The sequence below is a fragment of the Watersipora subatra genome, chromosome 7, assembly GCF_963576615.1.
Source record: "Watersipora subatra chromosome 7, tzWatSuba1.1, whole genome shotgun sequence".
Taxonomy (NCBI): domain Eukaryota; kingdom Metazoa; phylum Bryozoa; class Gymnolaemata; order Cheilostomatida; family Watersiporidae; genus Watersipora; species Watersipora subatra.
In genome coordinates this window covers 55,880,764-55,902,191 of record NC_088714.1, presented here as the reverse complement: position 1 = coordinate 55,902,191, position 21,428 = coordinate 55,880,764, and the positions used below count along the sequence as shown (strand labels likewise).

The window sequence follows — 21,428 nt, the reverse complement described above, 5'->3', positions numbered from 1 at the left end:
ACAAAGCTATTGCTTTTAACAGACCTTATTTCTATCATACAGATTTTAAAAGAATTGCCAATTTTAATATCATTGTTGATATGGTTCATCACTACTTCATCCCCTTCTAGTAATCAAGTCAGCGGCCTCGAGGCATTAGCAAGCAATTTTGCCAGACAGCGGCTACTGGCATAATATTTACAATTTTGTAATTAGCTCTGCATTTCTGTCTGCTCGAGTGCACAAACTAGTAGAATCTACGAAAGGAATGCTTGTGACCAGTGAGTCATGCCACTAATTAAAAATCCTTCAATTAGTTTGGGCCATTGTTAAACTACAAGTGTACCCATTCGATGTCAGTTAAGTACAGGTGCTTGTTGGTGTTTCATGCATTCCTTGTCTAAAAAACGTGTGCAATGTTTCCTTTGTGTAGATCTTACAGATTTGGAGTCGTGCACACATTGAGTTACCGTGTGATAAATGTTTCAATGAACTTTTGCATGCTGTGGATTAGGGTGGGATTAGGGTGGAATTAGGGCGGCAAGCGCTCTTTTAAAAATATTTGGAATTCCGTGACAGAAGTCATAGTGGTGCTTTTCTGTCTCACTTCACAGCAGTTTTGACATAGGAACGACTGAAGAGTGGAAATGTTTCAAATAGAATAGCTCGCATAGCATTTCCTTGCGCATCTTTCGTAAGTGGTATTTCAATCTTTCGCAAGCATGAAATATTCAATAAAAATTTGCGTATAATGCTTGACTTTTTTGCCATTTCCATGTTGCGAATGACGCAAACTAGTGGATTACCAGCGTCATAGAAACCTTGGAATTATCACGTACTGATTATCACTATGTTTTACTATCTATCATTGGATAGTGTAACCAAAAGCCTTCAGAGTTTGTTAATATTTTGGCGCATCAGTAAACCTGAAGTTATCCTTTACAAGCTTCTTTCAGTGACATGTCACCAACACAGTGATTATTACTCACTTGTTGATCTGCAAACGAACACAAGGAAACCTACTTACCTTGTACAACTGTTTGCTATGAGACAAGCTTCTGGTTGTCATAGCCTAAAACCCTTATAGTATTCATAAGCACTTACGGCCGTGATTAGGTACATAAATTTACTGTCATTGAACCAAAACCGATTCAGGTATTGCGTAGCCTTGTGTACCTAATTAAACAAAAACTGTCGTAATGAGTTTAAAATTGGTTTATGATGAGAAAAGAAATAAGATGAGAAGTTGCCTACGATGGTCTATGATTCAGCGCCTCATGGGGGTAGATCTTGTATCCCCACTATATGTAAAGCTCTTAAAGCAATCTCATTCTATTTTTACTTGAAAGTCTAACATTATAAATTTAGACCACATCGCTTGTTTGCTGTTGCTATATCATAACATCACTATTTTACAATTTTGTACACTGAAATTAGTTCTCTCAATCGTAATTAAGATCGACAAGTTGAAAGAGCGATAGACAACATGTTCTTTTAACCTACAGAGTAGCGGCATTATTTTTCACCTCATGAGGCAACTCATTAATGGTCTGCCAGAACTGGTACATGCCAGGGTAAACAAGTCTCTCTATTCACTGAAAGAGCTCTAAAAATAACTTTGTTTTTAAAACCATGCATGCAGTGAATTACATTAACATTCTGTGTTAACCCACTAAATGAAACAACCATAAATATTTGCATTTTTTGAAAGGCTACCAGCACACTTACATAGCTCTGTCATTATGGAATTTTCGCCTGTTCTCATGGAATTAATTTTGCCAAAACATTTTCCACTGGCGTACATTCAGTTTTTTTTGCAGTCAAAGTAAGAGTTTTTCCAAAAGCTTTGAAATATAGTTTATTGAAATCAGCATTTAGAGTATCGAAACCATGTTTGATATTTTCTAGTTTAGTAAAATCAGCTGTCAATAACAAGTGCTATCACTTTCGCAGATTGACTAGAAGGCTCCCATTCTCTAGTGTAAAAATATAATTGTCAGAAATAGCTGAGGCTCAATGTTGACGAATTTTGCTAGCATGAGTTGCAGACTTAAGTTTAGGCTGCTATTTACAACATTTCTTTTCATCTACCCTAGGACACTTATGTATTTGCCTCATCTAACTTTCGCGTTTTCGCGGAGTCATCCTCTCGCGAAAATTTCATGAGCGAAACTAAACTGTCATAACGAACAAGGGAAAACGCAGAATTAAATACCTTTGTTTGTTGATAGTCCAAGAAACAAATGGCAGCAAGCGATCAAATTGCATTATTGATCTCGGCCAAACAATTCTACCTGCGGTTTACAATTACAAACTAGTCCCAAATTGAAAAAAAATTTCTTACCGGTGAACCGAACCTAAGGAATCTAATTATGTTTGTTCCACTGCATTTATTTTCACATCACTATATTTTCGCACTCATCAGAGCTGCGAAATTAAGTTGCAGCAAAATTTTACTCTGTATGCTACTCACGAAACTAAATACTAGCGAAATATAAGTGTCCTAGGGTATCCTACATTAGAAATTAAAAATTTGGAGACCGTGATATTATGCTGTGATACATGAGTGGAAAGTAAACTAATTACTTTGTTTTGGCAAAATGATAGCATATGATCTTAAGTTTGTTGTTACGAAATTTTGGGCAGGGCTGTTAATTCTATGATTTGTGATGAAAGTTTCTGTGTAGATACTAAGACCAGCTGATATAACAGCTTTGCGTCACTGTGGACAAAATAGGTGAGCTTTTTGAATGCTTTCTGTAATGAAAAAGTTACGTAGTAATGCAAAAACTTTAAGGAAAATCTAGTGCTAGACCTACCAACAGTTTCAACTTTAGTATCTACTTGATTTATAAAAAAGTTAATTTGAAACCTTAATAATTTATCTAAAGAAAAGATTAGCAATGGTCTGATATCTAGAAAATAGAAATACGTCACTGCATGAGGCACTTTTTTGTATCTTCATATCGTTAATCGACAGTTACTGGTGGTAAAATGCTTAGGACTGCGCCTGCTAGCAGATCTGCATCTGGAGTACTGCTGAAGATCTAAGATATAAATAAATAAAGATCTGAAGATCTTTATTTATTTATATCTCTCAAAGGTGTATGTGTGATTTTTCAGCTGTAGCTATTAAAATCTTGGAACAAAGAATCTATATCGCAGAGGATTTGGTCTCGAACCCTCCGATACACTAGTCCGATGCCTTACTAATTCAACCACACGAGCTTGATGGATGCATTAGTCAATATACATGTATGTTGCTATATGGCAGCAATTATGCTACCGCTCACGGTTATAATGCAAAGTGATGGTGTAACATCATGAAAAGCGGTAGCTCTTGCTAGTAAACTTACTCAAATTATCCATTGGCAATGTGCCAGGCTAATAGCAAGTGGCAGGCAACTCTCATTACATCTCATTGTTTATAAGCTGGTGTTTAATACCTGGGCAATGCCGGGTAGCAATGCTAGTTTATATCTATAGCAAAAGTTGAGTTCACTAAACATTTTGCATCATTCGTTTTGTTTCTTCATTTGACTAAAAATTTTGGCAATTAAAAAAAAAGGACATGCTTAAATTGTTTTATAACCACTCAACACGTTTTCACTTCTTGGAAGCAGGAAGAAGAATGCTCTTCACTACACCTTCATATAGGTATACTAGGGGATCTCAATAAGCTGAGAAAGCAGCTAATCATATAGGCCTGTGCAAGAGGTTTTGCCTCCTAAAGCCGATCTGTTTTTTTTAGCCGAAGCTTCTGAAACATAGTCAAGCACGCAAGATACGTCTACATATACAACATAAATTACACTCTATTTTTTGTGTTATACTTTATCTCCTGTTTTATTATATTTTATTTCGTTTCTAGATTTTTGGAGTTATCTTATCACAAATTTACTAACGTATGTATTTTGCAATTTGGTTTGTTATCACTTTAAATATTTGTCACTGCTTTTAGGGTTCTTCAGCTTAAGTGGGCCTGTATACCATCAACAGAAAGGTGTTATCATGGAAATATTGTCAGGAATCAGTTGGAACAAGAAGGAAGCTACTGAACTGAGAATTCAAAAGAGTGCAGCGAACCTGATTGCATGGTTGGAGGAGAAAGGTGACCACTAGCATTTGATGAAACCTTAATCAGAATAATTCCAGTTTAAGGAGAAGTTTACACAAAATTTTAGTCAGTTTTATCAGAAAGTATTGGTATCTTTTTATCATTAGCGATTTTTTTTTATGTTTGAGATGATCTGACTGTCAGGATGTTTCACGATTAAACTCGACAAAGTTGCATCACAGTTTATTCCGAGAACAACATTCAAACAAAGATCTGTGCCGAAATGACGTCATTAGCTGCGCAACTGCCTGCCGCTCTCATTTTTGATATTGGCTATTGCGTTTAAGTTGCAACTTTTCTCTTCATTATGTAGGTCTCTTCGCCGAAGTCTATTTGCCGAAGTGCAAATATAAATGTCCTAATCGCGCTTTTGCTTGAATCTGGGTGTTTTAACTGCAATCAAGTTTTGTCGATTTTAATCTTGAAACATTCTGAAAGTCAGATCACCTCAAACATAAAAACGATTGCAAATGATAGAAAATATTGATACTTTTTGATGAAACCTACTAAAATTTGGTGCATGTCCATTTTTAAATGTATCAAAGCAGAAACCTAATTGCTATTAGATGTAATAATATTAGCACAGTAGATTCATAAACTGACAATGTTGTTTAATAAAACTACCTATAAGTAACAAAAGCCATTAGCCTTAGGTTCTGAAATAAGCACAGAACCAAACAGCTAATACTATTATTATATATCAGTATCATTTTTAACAATTACCATCCAAATGTGGTATGCTTGACTTTTAGAGTTGTCTTCTTTTCCTGCAATCTGTAAGCACTGCCTCACTATTGCTTCTTTACTAAAGAAAGCAAAGCAAGGTTACTCAAAATGTCATGATTCATGGAACAAAACTTATTAGCTTATGAAGAGCTAAAACGTTTTTAAGATCATTTTAAAACCAAATGTTTTCAAACCTTAGACATTAAAACTTTTGACTTCACAATAAAAGGAACAATAAAACACCTTTTTGAAACATAGTTTTGAGTTTTATCCAGTGAGAACAAGTCTCAGAAGCACTCTGTTATTGACAACTTCTATCTAAAAACATCTCCTAGCCACACTTTTCTTATTTAATCTATTTTATTTATTTCTTATTCTTTATATCTCTATAAAGTCATCACCTTATAGTTATCATTTGTATAGATACTTTTTTAGCTGTATAATTTTGAATTTTGGGAAAATTAAATTTTATTTTGTTTTGATTTTAAAAATAAGTTTACTATTTTTAAAAATTGGTTTTAGTGTACATTTTGGATAAAAAAGACTCAAACAGGCGCATGCATTTAGCTGATATATTTCTCTTAGCGGTCTTTTTCAAATTATTACTTTAGCATATGGTAAATCCAGCAGCTACTACTAATGTTATTGATGTAGTTGGAGAGCCAGTAGATCCTCATGTATATCTGAATACTGCTGTCTGCAATGTGAACACCGAACCTGTGATGGGTTTAACGTTTGCTCCAACTGATGACCTGATGGTGGCTGTTTCTAAGATTGCAATGGAGATATTCATTGATGCTGGAGCGCAGAATGTCAACAACTACTTTACCTTCTTGAGGTAGCTATTCCAATTAATCAGCTTATTATTATTATTGCTATTATTATTATTACTGTTATTATTATTGTCATTATTGTTATTATTATTATCATTATTAATATTATTATTACTGTTATTATCATTGTCATTATTGTTATTATTATTATCATTATTAATATTATTATTACTATTGTTATTATTATTGTTGTTATTATTGTTGTTATTATTGTTGTTATTATTGTTATTATTATTGTTGTTTATTATTATTATTTTTATTACTATTATAATTAATTATTATAGATACACACAGATTACATTCTCTTTTTAATAAGGCTAGAAAATTGAAACCTACTGCTTCAGATTTATATTTTCTTCAGCCTGTTAGTGCTGAGGAGCCTCCTTACCTTAGTTGAAATTTGTGTAGTGTAGATAACTCCAAGTATTGATAATATTAGAGGTCAGACTAAAAAGAGATTTACATGTATATTAAAAAAAAATTTTGGTTTGTTTAAAAAGGATGGCAAATAGTAACATGTACTTTATCTCACTACCATAATTCTATAGATTAGCAGTTGTCTCCTCTTCTTATTTATTTTTTAGTTATTTATTTTATTCAGCAATTCTCTTTATTAAATTCTACTATTAGGCACCTTCCTGGAGATCCAACAAATTATAAGGTTTTAGTGAACAATGCCATGGCAGCCAAGAAAGTTGTTATAGGAGTTATCCAATCTCACAAGGAAAAGTTTGAGGAAAATCCAACAGCAGAAAGGGCCGACTTCATTGATCATTATCTACAGAAACTAGAGTCTGGCGCAGATCCATCTTGTACAGGTAGTAATATGGAATATGAATGACATTTAGTAACCACTAATAAAATGGTCTCTTTACATGTTGATTACGTGCATAATGACAGCAAACAAGCAAGTAATATGTAAAGGGTATAGCAAAATTATTTCCCAGTTATTATTCACAAATCAGCTGACCTGCTATTAATAACAACCTGTGCAGCAAACTGACAGTCACAGCATTAGCAAAAAAAATGCTCCCTATTTAAACTATTGCCTTGTCTCTAAAGAATTACTTTTAAAGCACACTTGTAAAACCGTGCATAATTTGAAAACTTTGAAATGTTTCATAAGTATTGTAGTTTCACTAATGACAGTTTATTTAGAGTGTGTTTAAATGATAACTATATATTATTGTTTCATATTGTGTTGTGTTTTACTCTGTCATCTTGTGTTGTGTCATATTGTACCATTGTGTACAGTATTGTGTTGCATTTTATTCTATTTTATTGTATTGTATTTTATTGCGCATAATATTGCATTTTATTGTATTGCATCATTTACTGAATTCTCATGCATTTTATTTTCTCATTAAGTATTCAAAGTGTATATTGTAAGCTACTCTGAAAGTGTAAACTATTAAGTGAGACAGTTTAGCTAAAATAATTTATAATTTTTGATAAAAAATGATATGAAGTTATTTATAGCAGCTATTTAACATTTGAACAGATATATTTAAAAAACAAAAGAAAGCCAAAACTTAAAATACTGAATTGATATTCTTTTTTTTGTTTTTGTTTTTAGAGAAACAGTTGATTGCGGTAGTCTTGGATTTGTTTGCGATGGCTATCGAGGCCCCCGCAACCAGTTTGAGATGGGCTATACTTTTGGCCTGTAAGCACCCTGAGGCACAGAAACAGATTCAGGTAAATCAACATCACTTCTCACCTTCTTTGCACCAGAACCAAAGTCTTTTATGGTCACATGTATAATAATCACGAGAACTTTTAGGCCTAGTTCTGGGTACACCACTCGTTACACAGATGTTCTGTAACACCGGAGTGTGTTTGAATTGGGCTGGTTGTAAAGCGCTGGGCTAACAAACGAAATGTCGTGAGTTCAAATTCTGCTTATAACAATCTATTTGTCTCAAACTCCAACCTTGGCTAAAAAATGTAACACACGGTGAATAAACAAATGAATACACACGCTATCGCATTAATTTTTACATGATCATGATACTAATATAGGCAGCATGACAATCTGTGATGCTGTCTTTCACCATGATCTGTGAAAAGTATTTTAAGCAGCCTTGATGCGTGTCAATTTGGATGATCCTCTATTCACTCGCATTATGTAAAAAAACCAATCATTTCAGCATGGGATAAGGCAGTTTCATCAATATCACTACCCTGGCAGTCTGGTGTGCAGTGAGAAATAATGAATCTATATATATATTTCTCAAAGTACATCAATTTTCCGGCTATAGATCTTAAAATCTTTGAATAGATATTCCGTACCCAAGTAGATTCGATCTCGAACCCTACCATTTATCAATCTGACGCCTTGCCCACTAGACTACAGAAATCGAATTGCTACCATGCCAATATAAGTCATTATATCAGAGCAAAACCTAACTGCTTTACGTATGACGTGAGTCATAGCATAACGTCATGAGAAGCTGTCCGCTCACATTATTAAACTGCCTAATAGTAAACCTCTCACTACTTCTCATTGTTTATAAGACAAAAAACTTTTCTCATGATATGTAGTTTGAAAGCTAGAATGGCAAATGTTGTTATATGTTAAATACAAATCAATTTTCTGTCCAAATACTCTTCTATTACCCGGGCAACGCCGGGTGGCACAGCTAGTTGAGCTAATAAAAGTGCAAAGAATAACAATGTAGACAGTTATTTACAATGCTAGGATTAAAGTGTCGGGCTGGTAAGATGAAAGTTGTGAGTTCAAATCCTATAAAAGGTATCTTTTATACTAACCCGTAACTGAGGCTTCAGACATATAGAAATATTGGTATCCCTGGCAGTCGAGTGCCCCCTGAGTGATCATCAGGTGCAATAAGTAACTCCACAATTATTCCATCACGCGGCTAGGTGGTCCAGCGGTGCGGATGGCATAGTGCCCAGCCGCCATAAAGTGTCCAGGTTCAAATCTTGGCTGATGAAACATTTATTTGCTCAACATTTACCCGTAGCTTTAAACAGTCAGTCACAGCTATTGTTATACTCGTAGTGAAAATTGGGTTATCCATTTTTCATTTATTATTAAGACCAATTGTATATCACCTAAAAGTATTTACTAAATATAGTAACTTTCTTTTAGAAGGATAAAATAAGGCGTATTGAATTGCAACGCTAAATATTGATTCAGATCTTTTAACATAATACTGGCTCACATCATGTAGGATTTATTTAGCCAGAAGCTCATTTAGAGATTTGTTAGTTGTTGAAATATCCATCGTTCCTTACTAAAGCGGAATTTTTTAAGCCTACAGTTTACTTAAATTACTAAGTTCTTTGGAATAATACTTTTTTCACAATTGTTCGTCAAAACTGGTTATTGGCTATAATTTTTGGTCAAAAGTATTTATGAAGTCTTTAAAATACTGCACTATAAATCTTTATGATAATTTTCATGCTCACTAACAAGTTATTATGAGTTGACATGCCCATAAACATGTATGTTACATAAAGTTACTATGGTGCTACGCATATGAAAGTCTCTTCAAGTCTTTATAGTTTTATAATGTTGTTGACTCTGATTTGTGGAAGAAGTTCGATTGTGACAGCGATCACCACAAAGATAAACGATGAAACTATATAAGGCTCAATAGCCAGTCTTTAAGCCTGCAAGAAAGAGGCAAGCCTCTTATCGAGGATTAGCTTGACATGATAAGAAAATAATTTATTTTTGAACAGCTGCAGTTGCTTATGTTACAGTTTCTATGAAATATGTTTTAGCAATTTGGCATTCACCAAGAAGCAAACTTAAAACAACACTAAAAGTGGGTTTACACAGGATAATTTATTGGAGTTGCTTCCCATTGACAAAGTCAATTTGGTATAAAATGAAAAGCGGTTGTAAAAAAGCCTTTTGTTCCAGTTACTGACACAAGGTCAGTAAAATGCTGCATACTATGTTTGTTTGTTTGTTTGCGACAGCTGTCATTATTGGAGTAAGACATGGAATTGACCAATCATATCTCGCAAGAGCGCCAAAAATACAAGCGTAATGCGGTATATTCTATTCTCCTAAACGATTACGTCAAAATGGAATGAATATAATATTGGTATTTCAATGGCTAAAATTTAGCCAATTTTTATGGCTGGAGTCTGAGATGGTTGAGCGTGAAGTCTTTGCACAAGCGTATTTTAAATCATAACCGACTAGAACCCACTCCAACTCTCAACGGAAACACAACTCTGACAAATCAACCTGGTTTACACGCACCTTCAGGTGTGAGTAAATTATTCATAGGCTGTAGTATCAACTGTTTTTATTGCAGCACGAGATTGACACCGTGATGAAAGGAGAAGCACCTGCCTTGCAACATCAGCCAGAGATGCACTACACAAATGCCTTCATACATGAGGTGCAGAGATATGTCAACTTGGCTAGCATCAATCTTCCCCATGCCACTACTGACAATGTTACTTTCCGAGGTAATAGCAGATTATATCCTTCCTATTTGCTATTCATCAGTTTAAGGCTCATTTGACATGAACAGAAAACTAGTTGGAGTAATGCACTTACTGAAAAGATAACTTCCAACATGGTCGGCTTAGTAGTTATCAAACATTTGGCTTCTAGTTTACCAATTAGTTTTACTTCTGATTTTACTTATTCTAAACTTTCAAATTAAAATCTCGCTCAAACATTTTTTAGCTAACTGTAACTTAGCATTTCGTCCTTTATAATATAATTCAATATTTTTCTTACGACTAACTAATTTATTTTGAAAGTAGCCACTACAAACACACAAAGAACTCCTCAGTCAAATTTTTATTTAAAAACGAAGAAATGCTATTTACCAAAAGTTATTAGTTTTTCATTTCATAAAGATCTGAGTACAAAACTAACATGTGCCCATATTCATTACTATTCATGCTATTTTGAAGGCTACAGCATTCCCAAAGGAACCATTGTGATCCCTAACCTAGCTTCCATTCACTTTGATAGCCAGACCTATGCTGAACCACGAGTGTTCAAACCTGAAAGGTTCCTTTCGAGCGGTGCTTTTCAAAAGCCTAAAGAATTTATGCCTTTTTCCGCAGGTAGGTAACCTTGGAGTAGATTGTTTAGTATAAATTGCTTAACTAATCAATCTTGTCTATGAGCTCAGTCTAGTTTTTGCGTGCTGAACAGCAATTTAATTGGCAGAGCACTATTCTAAAATAAAGAGATTAGATTTACTTAATGATGTTAGTTATATTGGGTAATGAAATAGGTCTCAAGTTGATATTCTCTGTAAAGTGACAAATCCAATGACCACGAAATGAGAGAGAAATTTTAAGCTTGGTAAATGACATCGTATGTTTCAGTTTATGAACTTTCTGTTACTACAACCTACAACTCACTATCCCAACTCTTCCACAATACTATTAGATTACCAAATTTAAAAAAATGTCAGTTCAATTAGCTCAATATCTCTTGATTTTCTTGCTTTCAATTTTTTCTTTTGGCGTGTAATGAAAAACATCATTTTGTTATGATTATTAATACCAATAAAACAGTTATGCTTACGTATATAAGCTGCTAGTAGAATATTAGATTTTTCTAGTTAAACCTTAAAGAGCAGCCTCGTGGTCTAAAATGTCTGACCTCTGACCTCTGAACCGTATGTTGGAGTTCAATTCTTAAAAAGTTCTACTGGCTTTGGAAGGAATTGCATTTTACTATAAATTGCTATCTACAACTGGGCATGTCTCGAGTTGTCGAGGTTCTCTCGGCTTTGGGCTCAGACATGCCCAGACAAGATCACAGTGTCCTTGTTTGTGCCATAACGCTCTTGAAGCACATCCAGCCTTTGCTTGTAGTGAACTAAGTATACATCATACCCAGTCGTCAAGAGATCGCTCACACAGTTAGACGATGGCATTAAAACCTTTTTATCTGTTCAATGGAGGCAAAATAAATTACTAAATCCCTTTGCATATTGGTTATGCAACGGTATTTAATAATTTGGGATTTAGTCATTTTGTGAGTAATAAACTCAACTCTTAAACCATAACTGTCACAAACAACTTTTATTGTATTTACTAGGTAAATCAGACACGCTGATTCCGATTTTGTACTCAAAATAAAGATTAGTCCACTAACCTTCAGTCATTTAGGCTTTTTTAAAGCGTTTCAAAAACAACACAATTGGCACTACAAGCTCCGCCCATAAATATGTGACGAAACCTAGCTTTTTCAGAAACGGAAGTTAGGAAAGTTTAGTCCGATTTAGAATAATAGAGATGGGTGTCTTAAAACCCATTATTATCTAAATCCAGCCTGTAAAATAATTTCAGTTTTTTATGAAAGGGATATAAACTATTTAAAATTGCTCGCGGCTTGTTACATGACGTTTAAATGGGCTAGACGCCGAGAAAAATGAGCTCAAAAAGCGCGGTTTTATCACGAGCTAGCATTGTTCTAGCGCTTTTTAAATATGCAATGCTAAATAGCTTATCTACCTTTCAGAAAAGACTGATATTATTTTTAAAGCTGGATCTAGATATTAATAGATTTTAAAACCCCCATCTCTATTATTCTAAATCGGTCTAAACATCCCTACGTAACTTCTGTTCCTAAAAAGCTAGGTTACGTCAAGTATTTATGGGCGGAGCTTGTTATGCCGATCATGTTGTTTTCGAGACCGATATTAAAACGCTATAAAAAATCCTTTATTACTCTGAAGGTTAGTGGCCTAATCTTTATTTTGATTACAAAATCGGAATCAACATGTCTGATTTACCTAGTAAATACGATAAAAGTTGTTCGTGGCAGTTATGGTTTAAGTAGCAACTAGCTGCCTCAGCTAGATAGATGCGATGATGCATCAGACCGATCGCAGTTTTTGCCAAACCATAAAATAAACTACGACTAACAAAGGTGTCTGGAACCATGAGTGAAAGTGCTTGCTATTAGCTTTCCAACATTACATAAATTACGAAGTTTCCCTACAGCTATAGTGTAGGTACACCCGGTGCGCAAGTGCCAAAGTGCTACGCTAGATCGACAAGCAGATTGTATTTTCATAGGGCACCATAGTAGAGAGATGGTTGTGCCACACCTTATGTCAAGGTTGCATCTTTAAAAGGTCAAGGGCAGATCGAACCATGGTTGATCAGAAGATAAAACTGCTATTTCTTATGACGTTATTTGTTATGGACATGACACTAGTTTGACCTTTTGTTGTCTTTGCATCAAGCGTCAGGTGTGACGCTTTGGTTTACTAAAAGATGTGTTGGCACCATAGACCTATTAACTATACTTAAACTATAGTTAATAGGTCTATGGTGCCATATATATATTAGCTATACTTAAAGTATAGTTAATAGGTCTATGGTTGGCACAAAGATTACGCATTACATGGGTGTTTTACATCCAAACAGCCGCACTGAATCGCAAAGAATGAGAGCGACACTGTTCCATGATGACATTGCAGTGCCACACGAGAATGTGTTGCTACGCTATCCCTGTATAAAACCTAGTAAATGTGTAAGATTAAAGTCGGAGCGTTGATCTATCAAACTTCGCACTTGTTCTGAGCGATGCAAATGTCTCACAATTTCATATAAAGAAATCGATCTAAAAAAACTAATAATTCTTATTGTAACTAGTTGTGTCTATTTGTTCATTAAAAGCGCTAGTAAAAATATTGCACCACACAGGAATTGAATCCAGATGTTTGGATTCAAACTCAAGTGTGCTACTATTGCCAGCCTTGACCACCTTTTTAAACCTAAGAATAATTGTGTACATACTTATTACATGTGATGATAACTCATGATTCACAGGACGTCCAAAGTTCTAGTCTTTACTATAATAAGAGTCATGTCTATTCATCTATCCAAAGTCATGCTGAGTTGATAAGAAAAAAGATTGTTTTTAACAAGATTTGAACTCACGACTTTCAACTCAGTAGACCAACACTCCAACAACTGTGCCAATCCTTAGCATTACTGAATAGTTGTAGGTATAGTTATTACACTTGAGAGCGTATCTCAAGACATGCTGGACTGCCGAGGTACTAGTTTCTATCACGAAAAAGGCAAACTCTTAGGAGAGGTGATTTTCCGCTCGTGTGTGTAAAATCATGTGCATGATTTTCCCACGTGCGTGCGTATGCCGGACAGCTCAAATAAAGTCTTCTATAACCGCTAGCATAACTTAAACTTGCAAATAACATTCTTTGATAACAAAATATTTTCAAAGGCATTCTGGGTGACATAAATAAAGTTATTCATGTAGTGTTCTCAAACAAATTACGAGATTTAACCACATTTGCTGAAATTCTTTATCAGCTCTAACCAGCTGATCTCCTATTAATAACTAATTATTGTAACAAGCTGTGACAGCTGTAGCTTACGGGTGCAAATGAATTATGTTTGCAGTGTTTCCTTGTCCTTGGCATGTGGTTTATTTTTTATGGTAGGGAACAACTTTCAAGGCCAAAGAGAGGAGTATTTTTAAAAAAATAATGTCATGCCAACTCTTTTATGCAATCATTTAATCAACTGGCAATGTGGTTACCTGTTAAAGTTTATTCTTTTTTAAAAGAGCTCTTTTGCAAAACAAATTGGAAACTAACCCAATTATAATCCTTATTTTATTGGTGATTTACCATTTGACTCCTTTAACCCTTTGGCAGGGGAAACGACCAGAATGTCGTTTACCGGTTGCGTGGGGAAACGACATTTATGTCTATTTCGGTAGACGTTTATAAAGCTGTCGTCTAGTAACGTTAAACAAAGGATATGAACACTAGTAAGTTTTAAATATCATCAATAAGATATCAGTCGATGATTTACAATATGAAACAATTATCTGAGAGGCGTTGCTTTGTGCTAAAAGCTAAACAAATCGCGATTCCTTGGAAAAGATTAAAAGTTGGAAAAACCAGTCAACATTGGCTCGACTTTCAAAACGGTAAAATAAAAGATTATTTTATCCTGCGATCGTTAGTGATTTTTTGTCTGATCAGAATAAAAATGAATTAAATGATAGAAGTGATGTAAACTTTTTGGACTTTTAATATACTTGGAATGTGCAGAAAAAACGATCGTTATGGTGGCTCGCACGGCTACGTTATAGCGTTTGACTCTACCGAAAAAAATGCTTCCAAGCATTTCATACAGGGACAATTGCACATGGTTGTAATTTTTTTTGAGTAGTAGATATGTGAATGAATGTATATATACAAAAAAATTTGTTCATAGAAACAAGTTTAAGATTTGAGCTATGCATGTTCATAAAATATCGATTTTATTGAATTTTTGAAAATAAATTACATGAGTCTCGGTTGTTTTTGGGGGGCTTATACCTGGTCAAAGGGTTAAATGCCTCAGCAGCTACATATATGCAATGGTTAATTTTGATAAATGATTTAAGCTTTCTAAAACACATTCTTTCTTTATTGCCCACTTATGCTATGTATTCATCTTAAAACTTTATTTATATTTGTAGCCAGTACCTCTGCACGGCTACCAAATTGCTATCACTTGATAATATGTAAATTCAGTATTCATTTAAGAATTTTTGTAAATTTATGTTTATGGTTTGCCCGCATTTTTCAAGTTTTATCTTGTTGAAGAATTGAATGATTCTTGAAATATTTAAATATTCAGCTATTTTTGTCAAAAAAACTATGACAATTTAATGAGCTTGCATAGTTTTTAAAGATTTCAAAAAATTGTGAAATTTTAGGCACAACTAATTTCTTAAATAATATTATATTCTAAGATGAAAAAGGGCCAAGTTGCTCAACATGAAAAGGCACCTAAACCAACCTGTTATGCTAAAGAAATGTTTTGAGTTTCCTAGTTCATTCGTAACAAGTTTTTGTTGTTAAAATGGTGCTCCTGCATCTTATGCAAAATGCGTGAAAAAGATCTTCAAGCCAGATTTTGTTATTTTTTCATTCTAAATATAACACAAAGGGATGATTATATGTAGAGGCCTACTGTTTATATCAACCATGATTTTTATCTAGACAGCATTAAGTATAATGAGAAGTCAAGGCGAATTAATATGAATTTACTTAATCTATGTAGGGTTAAACTCCATGGCGTAAACTCAGTTGAACTAAATGTTGTTCCTTTTATCATTTACAATAGACTCCCTTATAACGTATACCTCCTATAACATAAATTCCACATAACATAAAAAATTTGTGTAAAGTTTTTGCTTCGTACGACGTCCAAAGTTTCATATAACGTAAGGTGTGAGTTCTGGGCAAGTTTTAAAATTTGATTTTAACAACTCACATCACGTGGTTAGCCTTCAAAATATCGCTTTTTCTCTTGTCGCACTTGAGAGAGAAACTGACTACAGGGTTATCTCTACTATACATACTAGTACCGTGCTACTTTAGATTGCCATGAAAATAGGCAAATATATCCATAAAGTACAGATAATAAGTAGATGCGCTATTACTTGTTCAATTACCTGCAGATGTTAGAGTTTCAGTCTACCGATCTAAATTTCAGGAGTTGGAGTATCGTAGAAAGCTATTTTTATTATATCATTGAACCTTTTTGAAGGGAAGGCGAACAGACAGATGGTCACTGATATTATTATTGTAAAGTGATATTTTTTTATGGTATTTCAGACTTATCAAACATTTTTATTGTTTTCTTTTTGTAAAATATGCCTAGAATAAAAGAAAAAGCTGGAGGCAGGTTGATATTGAAGGTGTGCGTTTTCCATTACTCAATGTAAAGTTATCGCAATCGTGAACCATGAACTGAAAGAACGTGATAGGAAAGAGAAGAGAAGTTGTCGATATAAACCAATAACACTATAGTTGCGATACAGTCATAAAACTAAAAAGTTAATTTAGGCTTTTTTTTTAAGTTCAAAGGGGTAAGTTTGGGAAGATCTAGAAACAGATTGGTCAACTTACATGTGTTCTTATAATATAAACGGTCATCGAATGGATTGGTTACACTCCAGAAGCCTCTACTGTACAGTCATAACTAGACATACAAGCATAATACATTCTGAGACTGAGCTTGTATGTCAATTTACTTGCATCTCAAGGCACTATTTCTTATATATAATATCTAAGTATACAATAATCTATTAGCGTACTATAAAAAAAAACTTAAACAAGATAATACGGTAGAAAAACGTGTTTTTTGTTGTTGTAGTTCAGTAGATGCGCTAAAAGTAACAAACACCTGTTTAGTTGTTATGATCTGCAGTAAAATTTAACATCATTGCGTACACTACTTTATGGAATTGTTAACTTCAAGACATACGTTGTAGATAACGGCCGTCTAAGAGAGACTTGAGAGCATCACGTTTAGTACTCTAAAATTTTTGCTACCTTACATAAAAGAAACTTTGAATTGAACTTTAATGAATTTAACTTACTAAACTCACATTTAAAGTTAAGTTTTAATATTTCACTTACCTTCCTTTAATTTTTTTGCCGTTTTATTTTTTATTAGCTGTTTCTGGTTAGCTGCAGTTGTCTCGTGTTCACCATAACTTTTAGCCAGCCTTTTAAAAGCTTTTTTAAATTAAATCAAGGAAAAAGATCAAGCGATGCTGTTCTTAAAAGCGGCTTCTCGCATTTTCGAATCATTGACAGATATTAAAAAGAGAATGTCTATTGGCCTAGTAAACTTGCTGCACTCACCATTAGCTGCTAGAAGATATTTTAAAAAATCTTGGCTTGTCTTTTTATACCATTTCTACGTAATATTTTTCATTACGAAACAGCTGAGTGCAGGAACAAAAATTCCTACATAGAGATGGACTTACACAAAATTTTACACAAAATTAGAAAGCTACTAAAATGTATTATTTTATCATTTGTGGCTGTTTTCAATGTTTGAAGTGATCTGACTGCCAGAAGGTTTCAAGATTAAAATCAACAAAACCTGATCACAGTTAAAACGCACAGATGAAAAATACGTGCTGAAATGATGGCATTAGTTGTGCAGCCGCATTTCTATATCTTTATCGATATCAGCTATTGTATTCAAATTGTAGTGTTGTGTGTCTCTACTTTGCCGATATCTTTGCCGAAATGCAACTATAGACGTCATAGTCCCGCTCTCACTTGAATCTGAGCATTTTAACTGCGATCAAGTTTTGTCGATTTTAATCTTGAATGATCTTAGCAGTCAGATCACCTCAAACATCAAAAACAATTGCAAATGATAGAAAAATACCGATACTTTCTGATAAAATCTACAAATATTTTGTGTAAATTTATCTTCAAGAGCTCTTGAGTTATCTAAAGTCTCCTCCCTAATTTGTTCTGGCCGACATCCTATTGTTAGCTTCGGAGTAAGATCTCACGAATCAATAAGTGAAACTAGTGGGTTAATCGGAGCTATCATGCAGTTAATTGTATTATTATTAATTATTGTATTATTTCACTCAGATAGTAAAAAACAATGATCATGTCTATAGCTATTGAGTAGGTCTATCAGAGATGGACCTACTCAATGCAGCGTCGGTTTGGTCATCCGATGACCAGACGGAAGGCAAATTCCTCATTTAACTTATTCAAACTCAAATAATTTACCTTACAATTTATGCTACATTTATCTATCCTCTAAGGCTAGGTAAAAGTAACAAAGCTGTAGGAAACTTAGCCTAGCCCTGTGGCATATATTTATGCTCCGAGCTGCATGAATATGCATGAGTATTGGTGTACCTACTGACTTTCAATTAGAGCGGCTAGAATGAAAGTGTGAACTTGAGTTACTCCTCATAACATTCTCTGAAGGCTTCAACCCTCATGTGGGTTCAGATAATTTAAGCAGCAGCGGGGTCATTTTATACACCAGAGTTCAATCTCCGTCAGCTAATCATGAATGAGCAAAAGATTATTCATAAATACTGCTGTTTGGTGCGCTGCCTATGTGGTGACAGATCAATCGTGACAATGTAAAACATTAGTAGTAGTAAAAGAATTTTGATAAATATAAATAAATTATTGATAAGCGAGTTGGTGTTTGGTTTAACAAACTAAAAATGTTAGAACAGTGAAAAATGTTAGCCTTTGACAGATTGCGAGCGTTGTAACAAATCTTAAGATTGCCGAATGTGTTATTATTGTAAAGAGAGCTATAAATATTGATAATAATATACAAACAAATAGTCGAAAGACAGCTTATTAGTCGGCTATTGGCTGTTCATGTCCAGTAAATATTTTTCAACCTACCATAAGAAAAAATTTAAAAAAAATTCCAGTTAGTTGAAAATATTTATGGATATATTTTAGAATAGCCTACTTTATTCTACCGCCTACAGCCTCTAGTTTTGGTCTAACAGTCAACAAGACGCATTATCATCAGCCTTAGCTGGCATATTCTTTAACCCAAGTCTAAAAGCCTGTCTTAGATCCAAAAACTAAGCATTATTAGGTTTTTGCACTGAGCTGCCCTGAAGGAATACTCCAGGAGTTACGTGCTAACAAACTGTTTGCATTTAATAAAACATACTGAATTATTCTTACGCAAGAACTATGGAAATGAGGCCATTCCTTGAACTCAACTGTGTAATATGACACCCTGACATGCTGTCGTTTGTGCATTTATAGGCACAAGAGTTTGCCCTGGTGCTAACATCGGCCGGTGGCTGCTTTTCCTTTTCCTCACCACCATTCTCCAGAGGTTCAGCGTCAGACTTGAAGGAGGAGTCGGTGCAGATAAATACGGTCTCATCAGGTTTCCTGGAGACTTCAAAGCTGTCTTTGATGAAAGAGGCCAAAAGGCAAATGCAGTGAATGGAACGGGTTAAAATCCACAAATGGAGTATATGGAATTAGCTAAAATCTATCTGTTAGAAAACTTGTCTGCGTAAACTCAGCAGGAATATGACTTCTAATTTATTTACTACGAACGGCGGTAATTATATTTAGAGAATGCAAGCACATATTTACATTACATATTTATACAACATATTGTTATAACATATTTCAGTAGGCTGTCTTTCTTTACTGATGTGTGATACAATATTTTAACCGATATGCTTTGTTTTGACATAGCGGATATAGTTTTTCTAAGCAATATTCTAGCAAAGAGAGCCAGAAGAGATAATTTTATGAACACAGTTTACTGTAAAATAACATTAGACCTTCTGAGAAATGAAATACAAAAAATGATTGACAAATGATTTTCAACAAGGATTTGTCTAATGGTTTCCTGCAAGTTCTCTCATGCCAACCTGCCTACTCGGGTCTTAGTACATCATTATTGGTGAAATGCAATTCCAGGATACAAAATCTTCATAATTAATGCTTTAATAAACATTTCATTGTTGCTGTTCGGCCCAGAAGCGACCTTGCATAATTGATTGGTATTCTCACAAGCCTTGTAAAAAAAAGTTCTTGCTTGCTATTTGAGTCCGTTGTGTGTATTCGAGAAACACAGTCTACGCACATCTGTTTGTCTCTGTCCAATACATATGAAGAACAGACTACACAAGTTGTTAGCCTGTGTTCAATGTAAATGAATAATACAGCCTACACACACTCGATGATCTAATTCTACATGAAGAATACTAAGCTCTCTTGTTAGCTCATGTTTTATTTATACAAAAAATGCTTTTTAAACACACTTATTTATGCGAGTTCAATATATATAAAAAACACAGCCTACTCACTGTTAGCCTGTGTTCCATGAATATGAAGAACACAAACTAGAGTGTTGCCAGTTTTTAATTTGTTTTGAAGCTTACAGTTCAACTTTTTAACTCAAAAATGTTTCTCACATAGACATAGTTTTTGCATCACATCCTGACTTGTTGTATTTATGCTTTATCGCTTTGGAGTCGTCATTCCTAGTACTAATCAACAAGCAATATTCACATACCATAGTTACACGTTACGCTTCACTGCTCCAGAGGCCTGCACAGAATAGTTGTTTGGTATCAGAGTTTTTACTATCTTCAAATAGCTAGAGTTCTCACTTCATGACAAATGAAATTTGTTTGACCGTAGTTATCTAGTAGTTGCCATGGCTACACAGTGAGAGAGCCTCACTTTGCAGTTGCTGCTTTTTATCATCTTTGTATGCATTTTTAGCTGCATAAATAACAAAAGGAAGTCATATCTTTGTCTAATAAAACTGTGCCTAGCTGTTGATCATGTATTGATTATAAATACAGCTAACATTGAGTATCTAATCAGCAACTCTGCAAGGATCCACCCAAAGAAATAAAAGCTCAGGTTTAAATAATACTTTTATATCTTATAGGTTATTTTATACACCTTATACGCTCTAATTTTTAACCACACACAGATTCAACGCATTTCTCAGCTACTCCAATCTTTGTCGTACCACAACTTCACAGAACAATAAGTTAAAAGTTTCCTTACAACTCACTTGCGGAAGCTTGAACCCTAAAGCTACGGTTAGCTTGATCATAACGTTTTAACAGTTCAAATTATCTCACTTTCATTTGCTGTAGGCTCCCTACTCTGGCTTCAGGTATATCCTTTCTGCCCGCAAAATTGCAGCGGCAAGTAGAACCTTTAAGTGGTTAGTTTATAAACAAGGAAGTGTTTAATTCTCTTAAATCTTAAAGCAGGTTCAGCGATAATCTCTGATTAACACAGAAACATAAGCTATATCACTAGCAAACTTTGAGGTGAAAAATATTTGTTTAGTTTTTTTGCAGTTTTTTTGCAGTTTTTTCATCATAGACCAACCTGGTTGGCTAAGAATAGTCAGATCAGTGCTTATATTTGTCAAACAAGTGTAAATAGACTAAACTGTATTAGTCCTAGCAATTTTCCAAGTAAAGTCAT

At 34.3% G+C, this 21,428-nt stretch overlaps 1 protein-coding gene across 3 annotated transcripts in view; it reads left to right on the top strand.

Moving 5' to 3' along the window:
- Positions 1-19,792, top strand: part of LOC137399609 (cytochrome P450 2C20-like) — a 79,193-nt gene extending 59,401 nt beyond the window's left edge. For all 3 annotated transcript variants that reach the window (XM_068085788.1, XM_068085787.1, XM_068085786.1), the window contains exons 4-10: positions 3,941-4,090; positions 5,477-5,660; positions 6,286-6,473; positions 7,232-7,353; positions 9,954-10,110; positions 10,567-10,722; positions 19,218-19,792. In XM_068085788.1, coding sequence (XP_067941889.1) covers positions 3,941-4,090; positions 5,477-5,660; positions 6,286-6,473; positions 7,232-7,353; positions 9,954-10,110; positions 10,567-10,722; positions 19,218-19,417 — 1,157 coding nt within the window. In that variant the 3' untranslated portion in view covers positions 19,418-19,792. The remainder of the gene's footprint in view (positions 1-3,940; positions 4,091-5,476; positions 5,661-6,285; positions 6,474-7,231; positions 7,354-9,953; positions 10,111-10,566; positions 10,723-19,217) is intronic.
- Positions 19,793-21,428: the final 1,636 nt, after the last annotated feature.